The 18,071-nt window shown below is 46.5% G+C and overlaps 1 protein-coding gene across 1 annotated transcript; it reads right to left on the minus strand.

Annotated features, from left to right (window-relative positions):
- Positions 1-4,389: 4,389 nt before the first annotated feature.
- LOC112611567 (alpha-1,3-mannosyl-glycoprotein 4-beta-N-acetylglucosaminyltransferase-like protein MGAT4E) lies at positions 4,390-11,333 on the minus strand. The gene is made up of 3 exons (XM_025365516.1): positions 11,199-11,333; positions 8,006-8,655; positions 4,390-6,412 (listed from the first exon to the last, which is right to left on the minus strand). Exons 2-3 carry the CDS (start codon positions 8,175-8,177, stop codon positions 5,289-5,291), a joined length of 1,296 nt encoding a protein of 431 aa, XP_025221301.1. The 5' UTR covers positions 8,178-8,655; positions 11,199-11,333; the 3' UTR covers positions 4,390-5,288.
- Positions 11,334-18,071: the final 6,738 nt, after the last annotated feature.

The following is an 18,071-nucleotide window of genomic DNA, read 5'->3' on the forward strand; positions in this document are numbered from 1 at the left end:
TTTTTTGTATTTTTAGTAGAGACGGGGTTTCACCGTGTTAGCCAGGATGGTCTCGATCTCCTGACCTCGTGATCCGCCCGTCTCGGCCTCCCAAAGTGCTGGGATTACAGGCTTGAGCCACCGCGCCCGGCCCAAAGTGCACAATTTAATGGTTTTTAGCATATTAACAGAGTAGTGCAACAATCACCACAGTCAATTTCAGAACATTATCATCATTCCAAAAAGAAACCCCATACCTGTTAGCAGTCATTTCCCATTCCCCTTTCCCCAGCCCCTGGCCACCAATCTACTTCCTGTTTCTATGGATTTGTGTATTTTGGATACTTCCTATAAATGAATCACACAATATGTAGCCTTTTGTGACTGGTTTATTTCATGTAGCAGAGTGTTTTTAAGGTTCATACATGTATGTATCTGTACTTCATTCTTTTTTATTGCTGAATAATATTTCACTGTATGAAGGTACTACAGTTTCCTTACCCATTCATCAGTTGGTGGATATGTGGACTGTTACCATGCTTTATTTATAATAATGCTGCTATGAACATTCATGCATAAGCCTTTGTGTGAATATATGTTTTCATTCTCTTGAGTATGTACCTGGGAGTGGAAATGCTTGATAATATGGCAACTCTAACATTTTGAAGAACTGCTAAACACTTTTCCAAGGCCGGGCGCGGTGGCTCAAGCCTGTAATCCCAGCACTTTGGGAGGCCGAGACGGGCGGATCACGAGGTCGGGAGATCGAGACCATCCTGGCTAACACGGTGAAACCCCGTCTCTACTAAGAAATAGAAAAAACTAGCCGGGCGAGGTGGCGGGCGCCTGTAGTCCCAGCTACTCGGGAGGCTGAGGCAGGAGAATGGCGTGAACCCGGGAGGCGGAGCTTGCAGTGAGCTGAGATCCGGCCACTGCACTCCAGCCTGGGCGACAGAGCGAGACTCTGTCTCAAAAAAAAAAAAAAAAAAAAAAAAAAAAACACTTTTCCAAAGTGGTTGCAGCATTTTACAACCCCAGCAGCATGTATGAGGGTTCTAATTTCTCCATATCCTAGACAACATTTATTTTCCTTTAAAAAAAAATTATAGCCGCCTGGGCATGGTGGCTCATGCCTGTAATCCCAGTACTTTGGGAGGCCAAGGCGGGTGAATCACGAGGTCAGGAGTTTGAGATCAGCTTGGCCAACATAGTGAAACCCCATCTCTACTAAAAATCCAAAAAATTAGCTGGGCGTGGTGGTGGGTGCCTATAATCCCAGCTATTCAGGAGGCTGAGGCAGAAGAATTGCTTGAACCCGGGAGGCGGAGGTTGCAGTGAGTCAAGATCATGCCATTGCACTCCAGCCTGGGCGACAGAGCAAGACTCTGTCTCCATTAAAAAAAAAAAAAAAAAAGCCATCCTGGCTGGTGTGAAGTGGTATTTCATTGTGGTTTTGATTTGCATTTCCCTAATGACTGATGATGAAATCTTTTCATGTGCTTATTGGCCACTGGTATGTTGTCTTTGGAGAAATCCCTTAGCCCATTTTTAAAGTGGGTTGTCTTTTTATCATTGAGTTGTATGAATTCTTTTTGTGGCGGAGCAAGGTGGCTCATACCTGTAATCCCAGCACTTTGGGAGGCCAAGGTGGGTGGATCATGAGGTCAAGAGATCGAGACCATCCTGGCCAACATGGTGAAACCAGGTTTCTACTAAAAATACAAAAATTAGCTGAGCATATTGGCACACTCCTATAATCCCAGCTACTCGGGAGGCTGAGGCAGGAGAATCGCTTGAAACTGGGAGGCGGAAGTTGCAGTGAGCAGAGATGGCACCACTGCACTCCAGCCTGGTGACAGAGCGAGACTCCATCTCAAAAAAACTAAAGAAAGTGCCAGGCGCGGTGGCTCACGCCTGTAATCCCAGCACTTTGGGAGGCCGAGGCGGGCGGATCACGAGATCAGGAGATCGAGACCATCCTGGCTAACACGGTGAAACCCCGTCTCTACTAAAAATGCAAAAAATTAGCCGGGCGAGGTGGCGGCGCCTGTAGTCCCAGCTACTCGGGAGGCTGAGGCAGGAGAATGGCCTGAACCCGGGAGGCGGAGCTTGCAGTGAGCCCAGATCGCGCCACTGCACTCCAGCCTGGGCGACTAAGCGAGACTCTGTCTCAAAAAAAAAAAAAAAACAAAAAAAACTAAAGAAAGAAAGAATTATTTCTGTATTCTGGATACCAGTCTCTTATCAGATATATGATTTGCAAATATTTTTTTCTATTCTGTGGGTTGTCTTTTCACTTTAATAGTATTCTTTGAAGCACAAATAAAATTTAATTTGTTGAAGTGTAATTTATCTATTCTTTGAGTGCTTGTGTTTTGGGGTCATATCTAAGAAACTTGCCTAATCCAAGATCACGATTGATATTTTTGTTTTCATCTAAGAATTTTATAGCCGGGCGCGGTGGCTCAAACCTGTAATCCCAGCACTTTGGGAGGCCGAGACGGGTGGATCACGAGGTCAGGAGATCGAGACCATCCTGGCTAACACGGTGAAACCCCGTGTCTACTAAAAATACAAAAAACTAGCCGGGCGAAGTGGCGGGCGCCTGTGGTCCCAGCTACTTGGGAGGCTGAGGCAGGAGAATGGCGTAAACCCGGGAGGCGGAGCTTGCAGTGAGCTGAGATCCGGCCACTGCACTCCAGCCGGGGGGAAAAAAGGAGACTCTTTCTCAAAAAAAAAAAAAAAAAAAAAAAAAAAAAAAATTTTATTTAACTCTTACATTTGGATCTATAATGCTTTTTTACGTTAATTTTTTTTTTTTTTTTTTTTTTTTGAGATGGCGTCTCACTCTGTCACCCAGGCTGGAGTGCAATGGTGTGATCTCGGCTCACTGCAACCTCCACTTCCCAGGTTCAAGCTATCCTCCTGCCTCAGCCTCCCGAGTAGCTGGGACTACGGGTGCCCGCCAATATGCTCGGCTAATTTTTTTATATTTTTAATAGAGATGGGGCTTCACCATGTCGGCCAGGATGGTCTCGATCTCTTGACCTTGTGATCCGCCCGCCTCGGCCTCCCAAAGTGCTGAGATTACAGGCTTGAACCACTGCGCCTGTCTATGTTAATTTTTTATATGATGTGAAGTAGGGATCCAAATTCATTCTTTTTTTTTTTAATTTAATTTTTCTTCTTCTTGTTTTTCGAGACTAGGTCTTGTCATGTTGCCCAGGCTGCTCTCGAACTCCTGGGCTCAGGCAATCCTTCTACCTTGGCATCACAAATTACTGGGATTACAGGTGTGAGCCACCAGGCCCGGCCCAACTTCATTCTTTTGCATGTGGATATTCAGTTGTTCCAACATCTGAATATCTGTTGAAAAGACAATTCTTTCCCCCACTTGATTATCTATGGCCCTTTTATTTATTTATTTATTTATTTAGACAGGGTCTCACTCTATCACCCAGGCTAGAGTGCAGTGGCACAATCTTGGTTCACAGCAACCTCTACCTCCCACACTTAAGCGATTCTCCTGCCTCAGCCTCCTGAGTAGCTGGGATTACAGGCACATGACATCACGCCTGGCTAATTTTTTTTTTTTTTTTTTTTTTTTGTGGAGATGGATTTTCACTATGTTGTCTGGGCTGGTCTCGAACTCCTGGAAGCAAGTAATCCACCTACTTCAGCCTCCCAAGTGCTGGGATTGCAGGCATGAGCTGCTGTGCCTGACCTCCTTTGACCTTCTTAAGCTGGCCCTTTCTTTGTCCTGTGTCTTCATCATCTGCGTTACCCTCACCCAGCCTTGTCCTCCATCTCCAGATTCACTAAATGATTTACTCTGTATCACCTCTGGCCCATTTCACCGCATGCTGTTTCTTCTACTGGAAAGTCTCCCTGCCTCTCTTCCCATATCACTTGGATATTTTCTCTAATGATCTGGCAGGTCTAGGCTTAGATGTCACATCTTCCAAAAAACCTTTCCTAAGTCCCCAAGAATGTTTTGGGAACAGCAATTCTGTCTCCCAAGGACCCTGTACTTAACCTCAATGTGATGCTTAACACATTTGTGTATATCTTACTCCCACAAAAACCCTCTTCACAGATAGGAGCATTTTTTTGTGCCTGGCATGTAGTAGGTACTCAATAAATATCTGATGAATCCCAGAAGTCAAGGAAGAGGACAATTTTGAGAAGGAAGACATAATTAGAACTGTGTATTGCTGCAGAAAGTTAGGGAGAATGAGATCTGAAAAAGTCACTGGGTTTTGACTATTCTCGTCATGACAAATAGGGAAGAGTTTCAGTAGCATTGTGGATGCAGAGGCCAGTGTGGACATGGAAACCAGAGTTAAGGAGTGAATTGCTGATGAGAGAGTGAAGCTTTCGTTACAAACTTTTTTTTTTTTTTTTTTTTTTGAGACAGAGTCTTACTGTGTTGCCCAGGCTAGAGTATAATGGTATGATCATGGCTCACTGCAGCCTCAACCTCCTGGGCTCAAGTGACCCTCCTGCCTCAGCCTCCTGAGTAGCTAGGACCACAGGCACATGCCACCACAACCTGGCTAACTTTTTAATTTTTTGTAGAGACGGGGTCTTGCCGTGTTGCCTAGGTTGGTCTTGAACTGTTGGCCTCAAGAGATCCTCCCACCTCAGCCTCTAAGGGAGGCTGGAATTACTGGCATGAGCCACTATACCCAGCCTAGTTGCAACCTATTTGTGCCCAAGTTTATTGGTGAGGAAAGGAGGGAACTAGATTGGCACTGTGAAACAGCTTCAAGGATAGAGTTAAGGGATTCATTTTATTGCTATTTGTCTATCTGCTACTTTCCTGCACTTCAGAGATTTTGACTTCTAATGAGAGTCCCTTTTATGGCTTTTTATAATGTCAATTCTAGGGATTCAGCCATGATTTTCCTGCCTGCCCTCCCATGACCATATACCTCATCCCCACCTCTGCCTGTGTTTGAACATAGAAGTGCATACACGCCCACACATGTACACACAGACACCTTGATTTGGGCTGATCTCAGCATCCCAGGTATCTAAAGAATTTGGGAGTGACCAAAACTCTCCCTAAATGCAGATAAGCTATATGTGCCTCAGCAAAAGATATCCTATGAGAGTTGTTTGGGTAGAAAGGAAGCAACAAGTCTCCTGACATCTTGGCAGCACCAAAAGACTGATAGTCTTCTCTGTCTGCCCTTCATTCCCTTGTGTCTCCCCTGTGTTACTCATATAGACTAGAATGAAATGGCTTTAAGATTTTAATTTTTCATCCCCCTACTGATTTATCTTCAGCATTGATCCACTTGCTGCTATTTGTGATTTTTCTCCCAGAGGTAGATATGCCTGATCATGAGCCCCCCAGCCTGACCAGCTGTCACCACCAGCCTCACACAGCTCACGTGGTACCCCATACCTTTCAGATATATCTCCTGATCCATCTGCCCCTCTGAAAGATGTCCCAGCAAGGCGAAGCTGGTGCAGTGCTGAGGCACCCCCTCGGGTTCGTAGCCCAGCTCCACCTGCCCCTTCTCCAGGGCATACCTCCCATCCACAATGGAGCCCGTTATCACTTGCACCCTGCTCAGGTTTGCTGGATGGTTCAGAATCACTGTCAGGTGGTTTCCTATACTAAGGTTGTGTGTCCAAAAGAATGACTCATCCAGAGTGTAGGCCTCCCAGGGGAAATGCACGTCGGAAACCTGCATATCAGTGAAGACAGCTCCAGGTGGGTTGTTGGGACCATCAGCATTCTTTTTCTGAAGTGCTGTGGCCTTCTGCTTGTGATCAAAGGTGGTGTAGGAGACCCTGCGGTAAAATAGGAAAGGTTTGCAGAGGATTGGGCTTTCCTGGACCAGGAGCATACGGAAATGAGAAATCAGGCTGTCAAGGGGTTTCTCCTTGTAGAAGAGGAGGAGGAAATGGGCCAGGAGTGGGAGGTCCCTGCTGTGAAAGAGTTTGCCAAGGAAGCCCATATTGGAGAACTCCAGTAGCACCCATGAGTTGGACTTCATGGTGGTCACCCTTGAATGAATGTGGGTGACAAAGTTGGGGGCAAAAAAGGCATTGTCCTCTATTAACAGGAAGTAATCAGAGAGCTTTGTGGCAAAGCTCATGAGGAAGGCGTGATCTACGTTCTGCTTGGAGTAGAATTCGCCACGAAAGGCTTCATCTCTGACGCTGTCAACAGTGGGGTAGGCATCGGATGGAGCATGGATCATTAGCAACTGCCCTTTCAAGATCTGTGGGCTGAAGAGGCTTGAAATATGGGCAACAGTTTCTCTGAGCCAGGTGAGGTCAGAATCTGCCAGGTGGACCAGCACCGTGAGGTGTTTCTGCTCAGCCTTAGAGGAAACACGGAACAGGGAGACCAATGTGTACAAGAGGCTGCTTCTGTCCCCTTGCTGCACTGACGATATCCCCACTGTCAGCCATGCTGAGGAGAGGCAAAAATAGGGATGACTGTTAGTGCACAGTAATAGTGACCATTGTCAGAAGGGTTAGGGGTTGGGATCCTATGGGGGACCTTCACTCTTCCTTCCTCCCTCTTATTTCCCACCTGTTTTTCCCTTTGGCAGAGGGGATGTTTACATCCTTGCTGCTCAAAGTGTGGTCCTTAGTCCAGCAACATCAGGCTCATCTGTAAGCTCATTTCAAATACAGAATCTTGATCCCCACCTCAGATTTAATCAGAAGCGGCATTTTCACAGCATCACCAGGTAACTTGTATGCACAGTAAAGTTTGAGAAGTACTAAGCTAGGTGATGCTGAGTCTCTGTGGGTTCTGCTCAGTCTTCTTTGAGCCTGGAACTTTGTGGCATATGGTTTAGGGGCTCAATAAATATTAGCTATTATTTTAGTTATCATTGTTGTCAATTATGTTATTATATTGTTGTCAATTATTGTCATCTTCCCAAAGCTGTCCTTTGAAGAAGACATATTAGGAAAAGGACTTCCCCTGGAAGTCAGGAGCCCGGAGTTTTTGTCCCAGTTCTGCTACTGATTGTGTGATCTTGAGCAAGTCCCTTCAGCCCTGAGTCTAGTTCCTGATCCATAAACTGGGGCAGTTGGACTATGCGACTCTAAGACCCCCTCTAATCCAAATGTTCTCTAATCTAGTGATTCCACCTCCTTTTTTTTTTTTTTTCCCAAGACGGAGTCTCGCTGTGTCGCCCAGGCTGGAGTGCAGTGGCGCCATCTCCGCTCACTGCAAACTTCGGCTCACTGCAAGCTCCGCCTCCCGGGTTCCCGCCATTCTCCTGCCTCAGCCTCCGGAGTAGCTGGGACTACAGGCGCCCGCCACCACGCCCGGCTAATTTTTTGTATTTTTAGTAGAGACGGGGTTTCACTGTGTTAGCCAGGATGGTCTCGATCTCCTGACCACGTGATCCGCCCGCCTCGGCCTCCCAAAGTGCTGAGATTACAGGCGTGAGCCACCGCGCCGGGCCAATTCCACCTTCTTATAGCAATTAACTTTAGTAACTGGCCAAGTAGGGCAAAAAGAAAAGTAGTAGCCAACTTTATCTTTTTCCTCCTTCCTCCTCATACTGCTGATATAAAAATATTTACCTTGGGGGAAGGAGGAGAGAATTAACTGCCAGATTCTTTTTTTTTATTTTTTGAGATGGAGTCTCCCTTTGTCGCCCAGAGCAATGTTCGCTCCTTGCTACCACTACCTCCCAGGTTCAAGTGATTCTCCTGCCTCAGCTTCCTGAGTAGCTGGGATTACAAGTATCCCCCACTGTGCCCAACTAATTTTTGTATTTTTAGTAGAGATGGGATTTCACCATCTTGGCCAGGCTGATCTCGAACCCCTGACTTTGTGATCCACCCACCTAGGCCTCCCAAAGTGCTGGGATTACAGGCATGAGCCACCACACCTGGTCATTGTCTGCCAGATTCTAATATTCCTGGGCACAGTCTGTCTTTCTCCTTCCCTCTTCTACTTTCCTTCCTATCTGCCTGATTTCTGGCTGGCTGTCCCTACTTCCCCTGGGATACTGAATTCCTCCTTCTTGTTGGTACTCACTCTTTCTTCTCTTCTGGATTTTTTCCATATATTTGAAGGTGAGGTTCTGCCAGTCTTCGAGTGGTCTTGGGTCCTTCCTGCTGTTATAACTGGCCTCCTGGGGCATTGACAAGGGTAAACATATATATCCTTTCATAAAAAGAACAAAGTTTACACCCCAGTGGCTCCCCATCAGCTTTTCTAGGGAAAGAGGTGGAGTGAACCATTCTCCCTAAAGTGAGCCCAGCACATTCTCAGGATACGTGTCCATTGGCTAAAATATCCAGGGCTCAAGCAGTATTTACTCTCTTCTTTACCTTAACGAATAAGGAAAATAAATACAGCTTCTTCATGGACTAATAGGCCCAGGTCCATACCCCCATTCCCTTTGGAGCTTCCTGCTCTCAGGTGAAAAGGTACAGGAAGGAAGAAAGCCCAGGGGTTTTCAAGAATCTGCCTGTCCACACCATTTCCACCCGATATTCCCAGTTCCCAAACTGATAAGGCTCAAGCCTTGCTACTTGGCCTTTGATAGTCATCACATTTTGGTCATCTTCAGTTTCCTTGGGGATTTTCAAAGTGATGAAGAGCCACAGGAATACGATGCCCACTGACTGTATGAAGCATTTCCTAATGGAACACCGCATCACGTCTGTGTCAGGATACGGTTCCTATAGCAAGAAGTCAACGTGTACAGCTGGAGGACTCTCTCCCTCCAGTCCATGCCTAGAACTTCCCTTCTGCCCTCTTGAAGGCTTCCCCACTTGTATTAACCACCCTGTGTCTGCCCCCATATTCTACCTTTCCTCCTCGTTAACTTATTTCCAAGATCTAAGCTCACTATGACCTCTGCCTCCTGGGTTGAAGCGATTCTCCTGCCTCAGCCTCCCAAGTAGTTGGGATTACAGGCACATGCCACTGTGCCTGGCTAATTTTTGTAGTAGTAGACGGGGTTTTACCATGTTGGCCACGCTAGTCTCGAACTCCTGACCTCAAGTGATCCGCGCGCCTCAGCCTCCCAAAGTGCTGGCATTATAGGTGTGTGCCCGCCATCCAAGCACACCCTTTTATCTGATCTAGGAACCTGATACAATAGAGCCTTATTCCCTGCCTGAAGAAGGAAGGTCACTTGTCTCGTGATAATATTTGTTGCGTTCACTTCATATGCTTGGAGATTCAACTTCCCCAAAGTCTCCCCTACTCAAAATGATGAAGGTTGGCTGAGGCTTTAGTGATACAGTCAATTTATCTGAGTAAACAGATGGTCATTGTACCCTCCTTACCCCTGCTTTTTTATTTTATTTTTTGAGACAAGGCCTTGCTCTGTTGCTCAGATTGGAGTGCAGTGGTGTGATCATGGCTCACTGCAGCCTTGACCTCTCAGGCTCAAACGATCTTCCCACCTCAGCCTCCCAAGTAGCAGGGATGACAGATGCACACCACCACACCCAGCTAATTAAAAAAAAAAGTATTTTTTTTTTGTAGAGATAGACTCTCCCTGTGTTGCCCAGGGTCATCTTGAACTCCTGGGGCCACGTGATCTTCCTGTATCAGCCTCTGAAAGTGCTGGGATTACCAGCGTGAGCCACCACACCCTGCCTCCCACACTTTTTAAAACAAAAATCGAACTATTAAAACAATTAAACCTGAAGTGTTGCCAAGTGTTATGCCAAATTGGTGTCTTTGTCAGTTTTTTTTTTTTTCCTCTAAAGAGTATCCTTAGTTTATTCCAATCTTTAATCTTATTCACAGACCTTGATTAGATTGTGATTCTGTTAACTTAGAGTAAAAAAAAATCCTTTCCTGCATGTTGGGTTATTGGAATTCAGGCTGGCTCAGCCTCAGAAGCGCTTGTATGCTGCCCTCTTCCTCTGTGAGTGTTTTTTCTCTGGCGAGATGTGTTTCTCTGATTGCTTCAAGATGATCAGAGGAAAGGCTTTAATATGCCTTCTCACCCCTTCTTGATTCTTTCCCTGTGTGATCAGTACACAAAAGAAAAGCTGTAGTCAGTGATTTCTGTGCTCCTGAGGCCATACTATTCTCTAATCTCCCTCATTCCAGGGATGCCTTCCAATTTAGTATTTTGGTAGAGGTTAACATGCTTCTCTCCCTTAGCCACTTCACTTTTTGATGAGTTATAAAAGTAGGCTGGCCACAGTGGCTCATGTCTGGAATCCCAACTCTTTGGGAGGCAGAGGCAGGAGGATCGCTTGAGCCCAGGAGTTCCGAGACCAGCCTGGGCAACACAGGGAGAGCTCCACCTCTGTTTAAGGAAAAAAAAAATAATGATAACAATAATACTTATATTTCCAGGTAATCACAGGGATGAGGAAAAAAAAATCTTATAGTAGTAAGGCTTTACAGATTAAACATTTCTTACTTGACTTCCTTAAGGAAAGACTTTTAGTCATATATATATATATATGCACATACACTGAATAAAAAGGCTCTAGGGGCTGGGCACGGTGGCTTACGCCTGTAATCCCAGCACTCTGGGAGGCCGAGGCGGGTGGATCACCTGAGGTTAGGAGTTTGAGACCAGCCTGGCCAACATGGCGAAACCCCTTCTCTACTAAAAATACAAGAATTAGCCAGGCATGGTGGCACGTGCCTGTAAAATCGCAGCTATTCAAGAGGCTGAGGCAGGAGAATCACTTGAACCTGGGAGGTGGATGTTGCAGTGAGCCGAGATCACGCCACTGCACTCCAGCCTGGGCAACAGAGCAAGACTCCACCTCAGGGGAAAAAAAAGAAAGGAGGTGGGGTTTTAGGGCCAGGTGAGGTGGGATTGGGATAAAAATCACCCAGTGAAAATGTGTGGGCACTCAGGCCTATAATCCCAGCATTTCGGGAGGCCAAAGCAGGAGGATCACTTGAGGCCAGGAGTTCGAGACCAGCCTCGGCAACATAGTGAGACCCCTATCTCTACAAAAAGTTAAATTAGCCAGGTGTAGTGGTATGTGCCTAAAGTCCCAGCTACTCGGGAGGCTGAGGTGGGAGGATCGCCTTAACCCAGTATGTCGAGGCTGCAGTGAGCTGAGATCGTGCCACTGCACACTCCATCCAGCCTAGGGGACAGTGAGACCCTCTCTGTCTCTCTCTCTCTCTCAAAAAAAAAAAAAAAAAAAAAAAAGACTTTAGGCAGGGAGTAAGGCTCTAATTGCAGTTAAAGGGTTTCACCACTACAGGCATAAGCTCTGTTCCCCTTTGGTACCTCGTGTGTAGTTTCCCAGCCACAGAGGGAAGACTGCTCTCATTCAGCCCTCTGAGTTTGACAGACTTCTGGAAAAGGCAGGAGACAGAGAGAGAAAAAAAAAAAGGAGCTGGGGTGATAAGGACCAGTCACTCTAGGAGTAATGAACAGACGGTGAGACCAGGCACAGCAAACAAAGGTCTCCCCAGTTTTCTACCCTTGAGCTAAGCTCCCTCTGTGATGTTACTGTTGCATCCTAGCCACCTACTCCCCATTGTCAGAGGAACACACGTGCAGGACTTACATGTGACCTGTGTGTGCTTCATCACTGGGAGCTATGACTTCGCATTCACCCTAAAGACCAGCATCAGTATCTTTTTAGATACTGAGCACTCACCTCCCCACCCCCACCGTGTACCCTATTTCCTTACATCTCTCCTACATTCTCTCCTTCCCTCTTGTTGGTTCCACTGACTCTTAGGCTCAGACTCCTACTCCCTCTCGCCTTCCCAAGTTCTCCACTCCTGCAGTTATCCTCTTCCTCTTCTGCATGATCCACTTCTCCCTTTCTACTGGACGATTCTCATCACTAGGAAAAGGAAGTTTATTATCTCCCCATGGGAAGAAGGCAAAAAGCAAAATACCTCCCTGAATTCGCGTTCTCTTCCAGTTCTGTGCCATTTCTCTACAACCGCACACAGCAAAGCCCCTTTAAAGTGTTGTCTTCGTTAATTAGCCCCACTTCATTTCACATTCTCCCTCCTCATCTTACTTAACCTTTCTGCAACTTTGACTCGGTTGACCGCTACCACCTCCTTTAAAGACTTCCTGGGGGCACAGCCGGGTGTGGTGGCTCACGCCGGTAATCCCAGCACTTTGGGAGGCCGAGGCGGGCTGATCACAAGGTCAGGAGTTTGAGACGAGCCTGTCTAACATGGTGAAACCCCATCTCTAAAAAAATACAAAACTTAGCTGGGTGCAGTGGTGCACGCCTGTAGTCCCACCTACTTGGGAAGCTGAGGTAGGAGAATCGCTTAAACCTGGGAAGCGGAGGTTGCAGTGAGCCAAGATTACACCACTTGCACTCCAGCCTGGGTGACAGAGCAAGACTCTGTCTCAAAAAAAAAAAAAAAAAAAAAGAGACTTTCTGCTCTGGCATCTCTCTTGCCACGGTGATTGCTCCCTCTCAGTTTCCTTACTTGGCTCGTTCTCTTCCCAACCTATATATGTAGGAGTGTCATAGGGCTCTCTTCTCTTCCTATACACTTTCCCTGGGTGATTTTATCCCAGTCCCATGGCTCTAAGTAATATACACACACACACGCACACACGCACATACATGAATGTGTGTATGTATGTATCAGGTAACTCCCAAATCTTATCTCTAGCCCTGATTCTTATCTTGATCCCTATCCTGAGCTCTAGATTACCTAACTATTCAATATCTCCAATTGGATGATAAGGTATCTCAACTTTAACAGAACCAAAATAAAACTACAGATTCCTCCTACCTCCCAAATAATTTCCTCCCCAAGTTTTTTCTACCCTAGTATATAGCATCACCATTCACCCAGTTAGAGAAAAAAAAAAAATCAAGGAGTTATACCTGGTGCCTCTCTCCTTTTTTTTTCTTTTACTCTTGATTTTTATATAGAGACAGGGTCTCGCTGTGTTGGCCAGGCTTGTCTTGAACTCCTGGCCTCAAGTGATCCTCCTGCCTTGGCCCCCAAAGTGCTGGAATTATAGGTGTGAGCCACCACACCCAGCCTTCTTTCTCCTTAATACTCCACAGTCTATTTAATCCTGCTACCTTTTCCTCCAAAATTTACCCAGAACATGACCACTTTTCAAAATCATCTCCTGGACTACTGCAACCACCTTCTAATTGATCTCTCACCTCTACTCTGATTCTTCTGCAATCTGTTCTCCACGTGGCAGTCAAACAGACTTTTCCAATTGTAAATCAAATGATACCCACTCCCTGCCTACAATTCCCCAGTGCCTTCCCACTGCAAATAAGTTGAAACCCAAACTCCTACCCATGGTCTGCAGGCTTTCACCTGATCTAGTGTTTGCTTTTTTTGTTATTTGTTTGTTTGTTTGTTGAGACAGAGTCTCGCTCTGTCGCCCAGGCTGGAGTGCGGTGGTGCAATCTCAGCTCACTGCAACCTCCAACCTCCCGGATTCAAGCGATTCTTCTGTCTCAGCCTCCTGAGTAGCTGGGATTACAGGCGCCTGCCACCACACCCGGCTGATTTTTGTATTTTTAGTAGAAACAGGGTTTCGCCATTTTAGCCAGTCTGGTCTTGAACCCTTGACCTCAAGTGATCCACCTGTCTCAGCCTCCCAAAGTGCTGAGATTACAGGCGTGACCCACCACGCCCACCTCTGATCTAGCATTTTGCCTGCTGCTTTGACCTCATCTCCCTCCCCACTCTCTAGCCTCAGGGACTTTCTTTTTCTTTTGTTTTTCTTGGTATGTCCCTTGGACACACCAAGCTGTTTCTTGACTCAGGGTCTTTGCACATGCTGTTCCTCTTTAAAATTTGTTTCTATTTTTTTTTTTTTAATTTTACAATATCTTCATGACATTCAATGTTCCTCTTCTTAGAACTCTCCACTATAGATTTTCCAATAGCTGCTTTCTTCCTAACATTCGGATCTGAGTTCTGATGTTCTCTTTGCTGCCTTAGATCATTGTGGCTAACAGCCCTTGCCACTCCTCCCATTCCATCCTCCCAGTACTTTTATCATGTATTCTGTTTTCCTCATCATTTATTTCATTGTTTTGTTTTGTTTGTTTTGTTTTGTTTTGTTTTTGAGACAGAACCTCACTCTGTTGCCCAGGCTGGAGTGCAATGGCACGATCTTGGCTCACTGCAGCCTCTGCCTCCTGGATTCAAGAGATTCTCCTGCCCCAGCCTTCTGAGTAGCTGGGATTACAGGCATGTGCCACCACACCTGGCTAATTTTTGTATTTTTAGTAGAGACAGGGTTTTGCCATGTTGGCCGGGCTGGTCTGGAACTCCTGACCTCAAGTGATCCACCCACTTTGGCCTCCCAAAGTGCTGGAATTACAGGCGTGTGCCACCACACTCGACCTCTCAGCATTTATTTCTACCAGAAGCCAACTTACTTCTTTGTGTGTGTGTTTATTGTCTGTCTCCATCCACTAGATTAGAATATAAGCCCTTAAGGGGCTTTGTTTGATTCAGTGCTGTATCCATAGCACTTCGCATAAAACCTGATCCAGAGAACATACTAAACAAGTATTTATTAACTCGCCAATTATAGGGACTACATGATAATGGTGAATGGTCACCTTTCTTCGACAAACACTACACTAGGTGCTAGGGGCACAGCGGTGTTGGGGGACTGGCCAGAACTTGAGAGAAGGGCAGTATATGGGTGATGGTTAAGCGCTCCAATTCAGGACTCAGACAGGCAGAGCTGGAATCTAGTTCTGCGAGACTTGTTGTCCATGTGACCTTAGCCAAATGACTCAGCCTCTCTGAAGCCCAGTTCCTCATCTATAAAATGGAGATAAAAATGATGGCTACCCAGGACAGGGCTGGGCTAACAAAAAATAAATAAAAATAAAGTAAATGATGACTACTTTCAAGAGTTCTTATGAGGATCAAAAGAGATCATCCTATATAAATAGTTATTATTCTTAAAAATAAAAAAAAAGAGAGTATCCATATAAACATACTTGGCATATAGCAAGCACTCAATAAATGTTAGCTCTTTTCTGTAGGGAATGACTACCATCTTCAACCACGGAGACCAGCACTGCTCGCTTTCCCATCATACCTGAGAGGTCCACCTTCCCTTACTCCTAAACCCTCATCCCAATTTTTTTCCTTTTAGATTTTCACACAGATGCACAACACTCTGAGAACCTTCCTGTATCTTGCCATCCGATTCCCACTTTTCTAAAGGATTTAGAGGAGGCAAAAAATAGAGAAGGAGAAATAAATATTAAAAAGCTCTGACACCCCACCCAGGTTCCTCATCCACATTGCAGTTAGGGGTGGCCATCCATGACAGTGTGCCCGTAGCCGGTATGTGTTCCAGGAGTGGGCTCTGCACTTTGCTGGAAGCCAGAGTTCTTTAAGCCTAAGAACATGAACTAGACCCATAGGGTAGGGATGGGCCAGGAGCTCACCTCCATTCCAGCATTTATCTCTGGGTACCGTAGCTAATGCTCCCTTGGCAACCATTGTTTTTTCTGAAGGGCAAGAAACTCATCATCCCACTAGTCTCTTCTGGCAGGTGGAGAAGGGGCATGGCTACAGGCATGTGTGATTGGCCCACACACTGTTTCTTTTTTTTTGAGACAGAGTCTCACTCTGTCGCCCACGCTGGAGTGCAGTGGCGTGATCTTGGCTCACTGCAAGCTCCACCTCCCAGGTTCACGCCATTCTCCTGCCTCAGCCTCCTGAGTAGCTGGGACTACAGGTGCCCGCCATCATGCCTGGCTAGTTTTTTGTATTTTTAGTAGAGATGGGGTTTCACTGTGTGAGCCGGGATGGGATGGTCTCGATCTCCTGACCTCGTGATCCGCCCGCCTTGGCCTCCCAAAGTGCTGGGATTACAGGCGTAAGCCACCACGCCCGGCCCACCACACACTGTTTCTTAAAAATCTGATGAAAGATTGAACATTTAAGAATTGGAGGGTGGGCACGATGGCTCACGCCTGTAATCCCAGCACTTTGGGAGGCCTAGGTGGGTGGATCATGAGGTCAGAAGTTTGAGACCAGTCTGGCTAATATGGTGAAATGCTGTCTCTAATAAAAATATAAAAAATCAGCTGGGCACGGTGGTGCGTGCCTGTAGTCCCAGTTACTTGGGAGGCTAAGGCAGGAGAATAGCTTGAACCCGGGAGGCAGAGGTTGCAGTGAGCCGGGATCGTGTCACTGTACTCCAGCCAGGGGAAAAAAAAAAGGAATTGGGAGAGCTGAACAGGCGTGGCTCACGCCTGTAATCCCAGCACTTTGGGAGGCCGAGGTGGTCAGATCACTTGAGGCCAGGAGTTTGAGACCAGCCTGGTCAACATGGCAAAACCCTGTCTCTACTAAAAATGCAAAAATTAGCTGGGCCTGGTAGCACATATCTGTAATCCCATCTGCTTGGAAGACCAAGGCAGGAGAATTGTTTGAGCCTGGGAGGTGGAGTTTATATAGTGAGATGAGATCATGCCACTGCACTCCAGTCGGGGCGACAGAGGGAGACCCTGTCTCAAACAACAAACAAACAAACAAACAAACAAACTGGGAGAGCTTACCTAAAAGCCTAAATAACTGGCTTCTCTTGAAAAATAGAAACTTGGTGCAACCCTGGTCTGAGTAGTGATGGCCCCCAGTAGCTGGACGTGCATTCTCACCTCTCCACAGACTCCACTTTGCTCACCTCCCCCATGTACCTGTCTGGCTTCTACACAGGCATTTGAGTTTTTAACTCCTGCTCTCACTCAGGTCTTGAGAGGCTCGAAGACTCTATGCTAGCTCTTGGTCTTATATGTGGCACCTGTTTAGCACAGGGTGCTATAAAGATAAGGCACAAAGTGATCCCTGGGGTTGAAGGGCTGTGGGTAGAGATAGAAGGAAAAGGTGGCTGGGCAGGGTGGCAGATTACACACCTGTAATCCCAGCACTTTGGGAGGCTGAGTCAGGCAGATCACCTGAGGTCAGGAGTTCAAGACTAGACTGGCCAACATGGTGAAACCCCATCTCTACCAAAAATACAAAAATTAGCCGAGTGTGGTGGCCTGTGCCTGTAATCCCAGCTACTCGGGAGGCTGATCCAGGAGGATCTCTTGAACCCGGGAAGTAGAGGTTGCAGTGAGATCGCGCCACTGCACTCCAGCCTGGGTGACAGAGGGAGACTCTGTCTCAAAAAAAAAAAAAAAAAAAAAGCAGACCAGTGAAAAAATTAAATGGTGAAAAACAAATGGAAGAGAAAAGATATAATTATTGATTTTGTATATGATATCTCAGATGATATTCTGAGAGATTTCCATTGTTCATGGGGAATATAGAGGGAGTGGCTGAAATTAAGATTTAAAAAAAATTTTTTTTTTTTTTTTTTTTTTTTTTTGAGACAGAGTCTTGCTCTGTTGCCCAGGCTAGAGTGCAGTGGCGCAATCTCGGCTCACTGCAAGCTCCGCCTCCCGGGTTCACACCATTCTCCTGCCTCAGCCTCCTGAGATAGCTGGGACTACAGGCGCCTACCACCATGCCCGGCTAGTTTTTTGTATTTTTAGTAGAGACGGGGTTTCACAGTGTGAGCCAGGATGGTCTCGATCTCCTGACCTCGTGATCTGCCCGCCTCGGCCTCCCAAAGTGCTGGGATTACAGGTGTGAGCCACCGCGCCCGGCCGATTATTGTTATTTTTTAGAGACGGGGTCTTGCTTTGTCACCCAGGCTGGAGTGCAGTGACACAATCATAGCTCATTGCAGCCTCAAACTCCTGGGCTTAAGTGATCCTCCCACCTCAGCCTCCCAAATAGCTAGAACCACAGGTGTGTACCACCACACCTATTTTTTTTTTTTTTTTTTTTTGGAGACAGAGTCTTGTTTTGTCGCCCAGGCTGGAGCGCAGTGGCACGATCTCTGCTCACTGCAGCTCTGCCTCTTGAGTTCAAGCAATTCTCCTGCCTCAGCCTCCTGGGTAGCTGGGACTACAGGCACATGCCACCATGCCAGGCTAATTTTTGTATTTTTATTAGAGACGGGGTTTCACCATGTTGGCCGGGATAGTCTCCATCTCCTGACCTCATGATCTGCCTGCCTTGGTCTCCCAAAATGTTGGGATTATAGGCATGAGCTACCGCGCCCAGCCTTTTTTTTCTTTTTTATAGAAATGGGGTTGGGGATCTTCCTATGTTGCCC

Source organism: Theropithecus gelada, chromosome 1 (assembly GCF_003255815.1).
Source record: "Theropithecus gelada isolate Dixy chromosome 1, Tgel_1.0, whole genome shotgun sequence".
Classification (NCBI taxonomy): domain Eukaryota; kingdom Metazoa; phylum Chordata; class Mammalia; order Primates; family Cercopithecidae; genus Theropithecus; species Theropithecus gelada.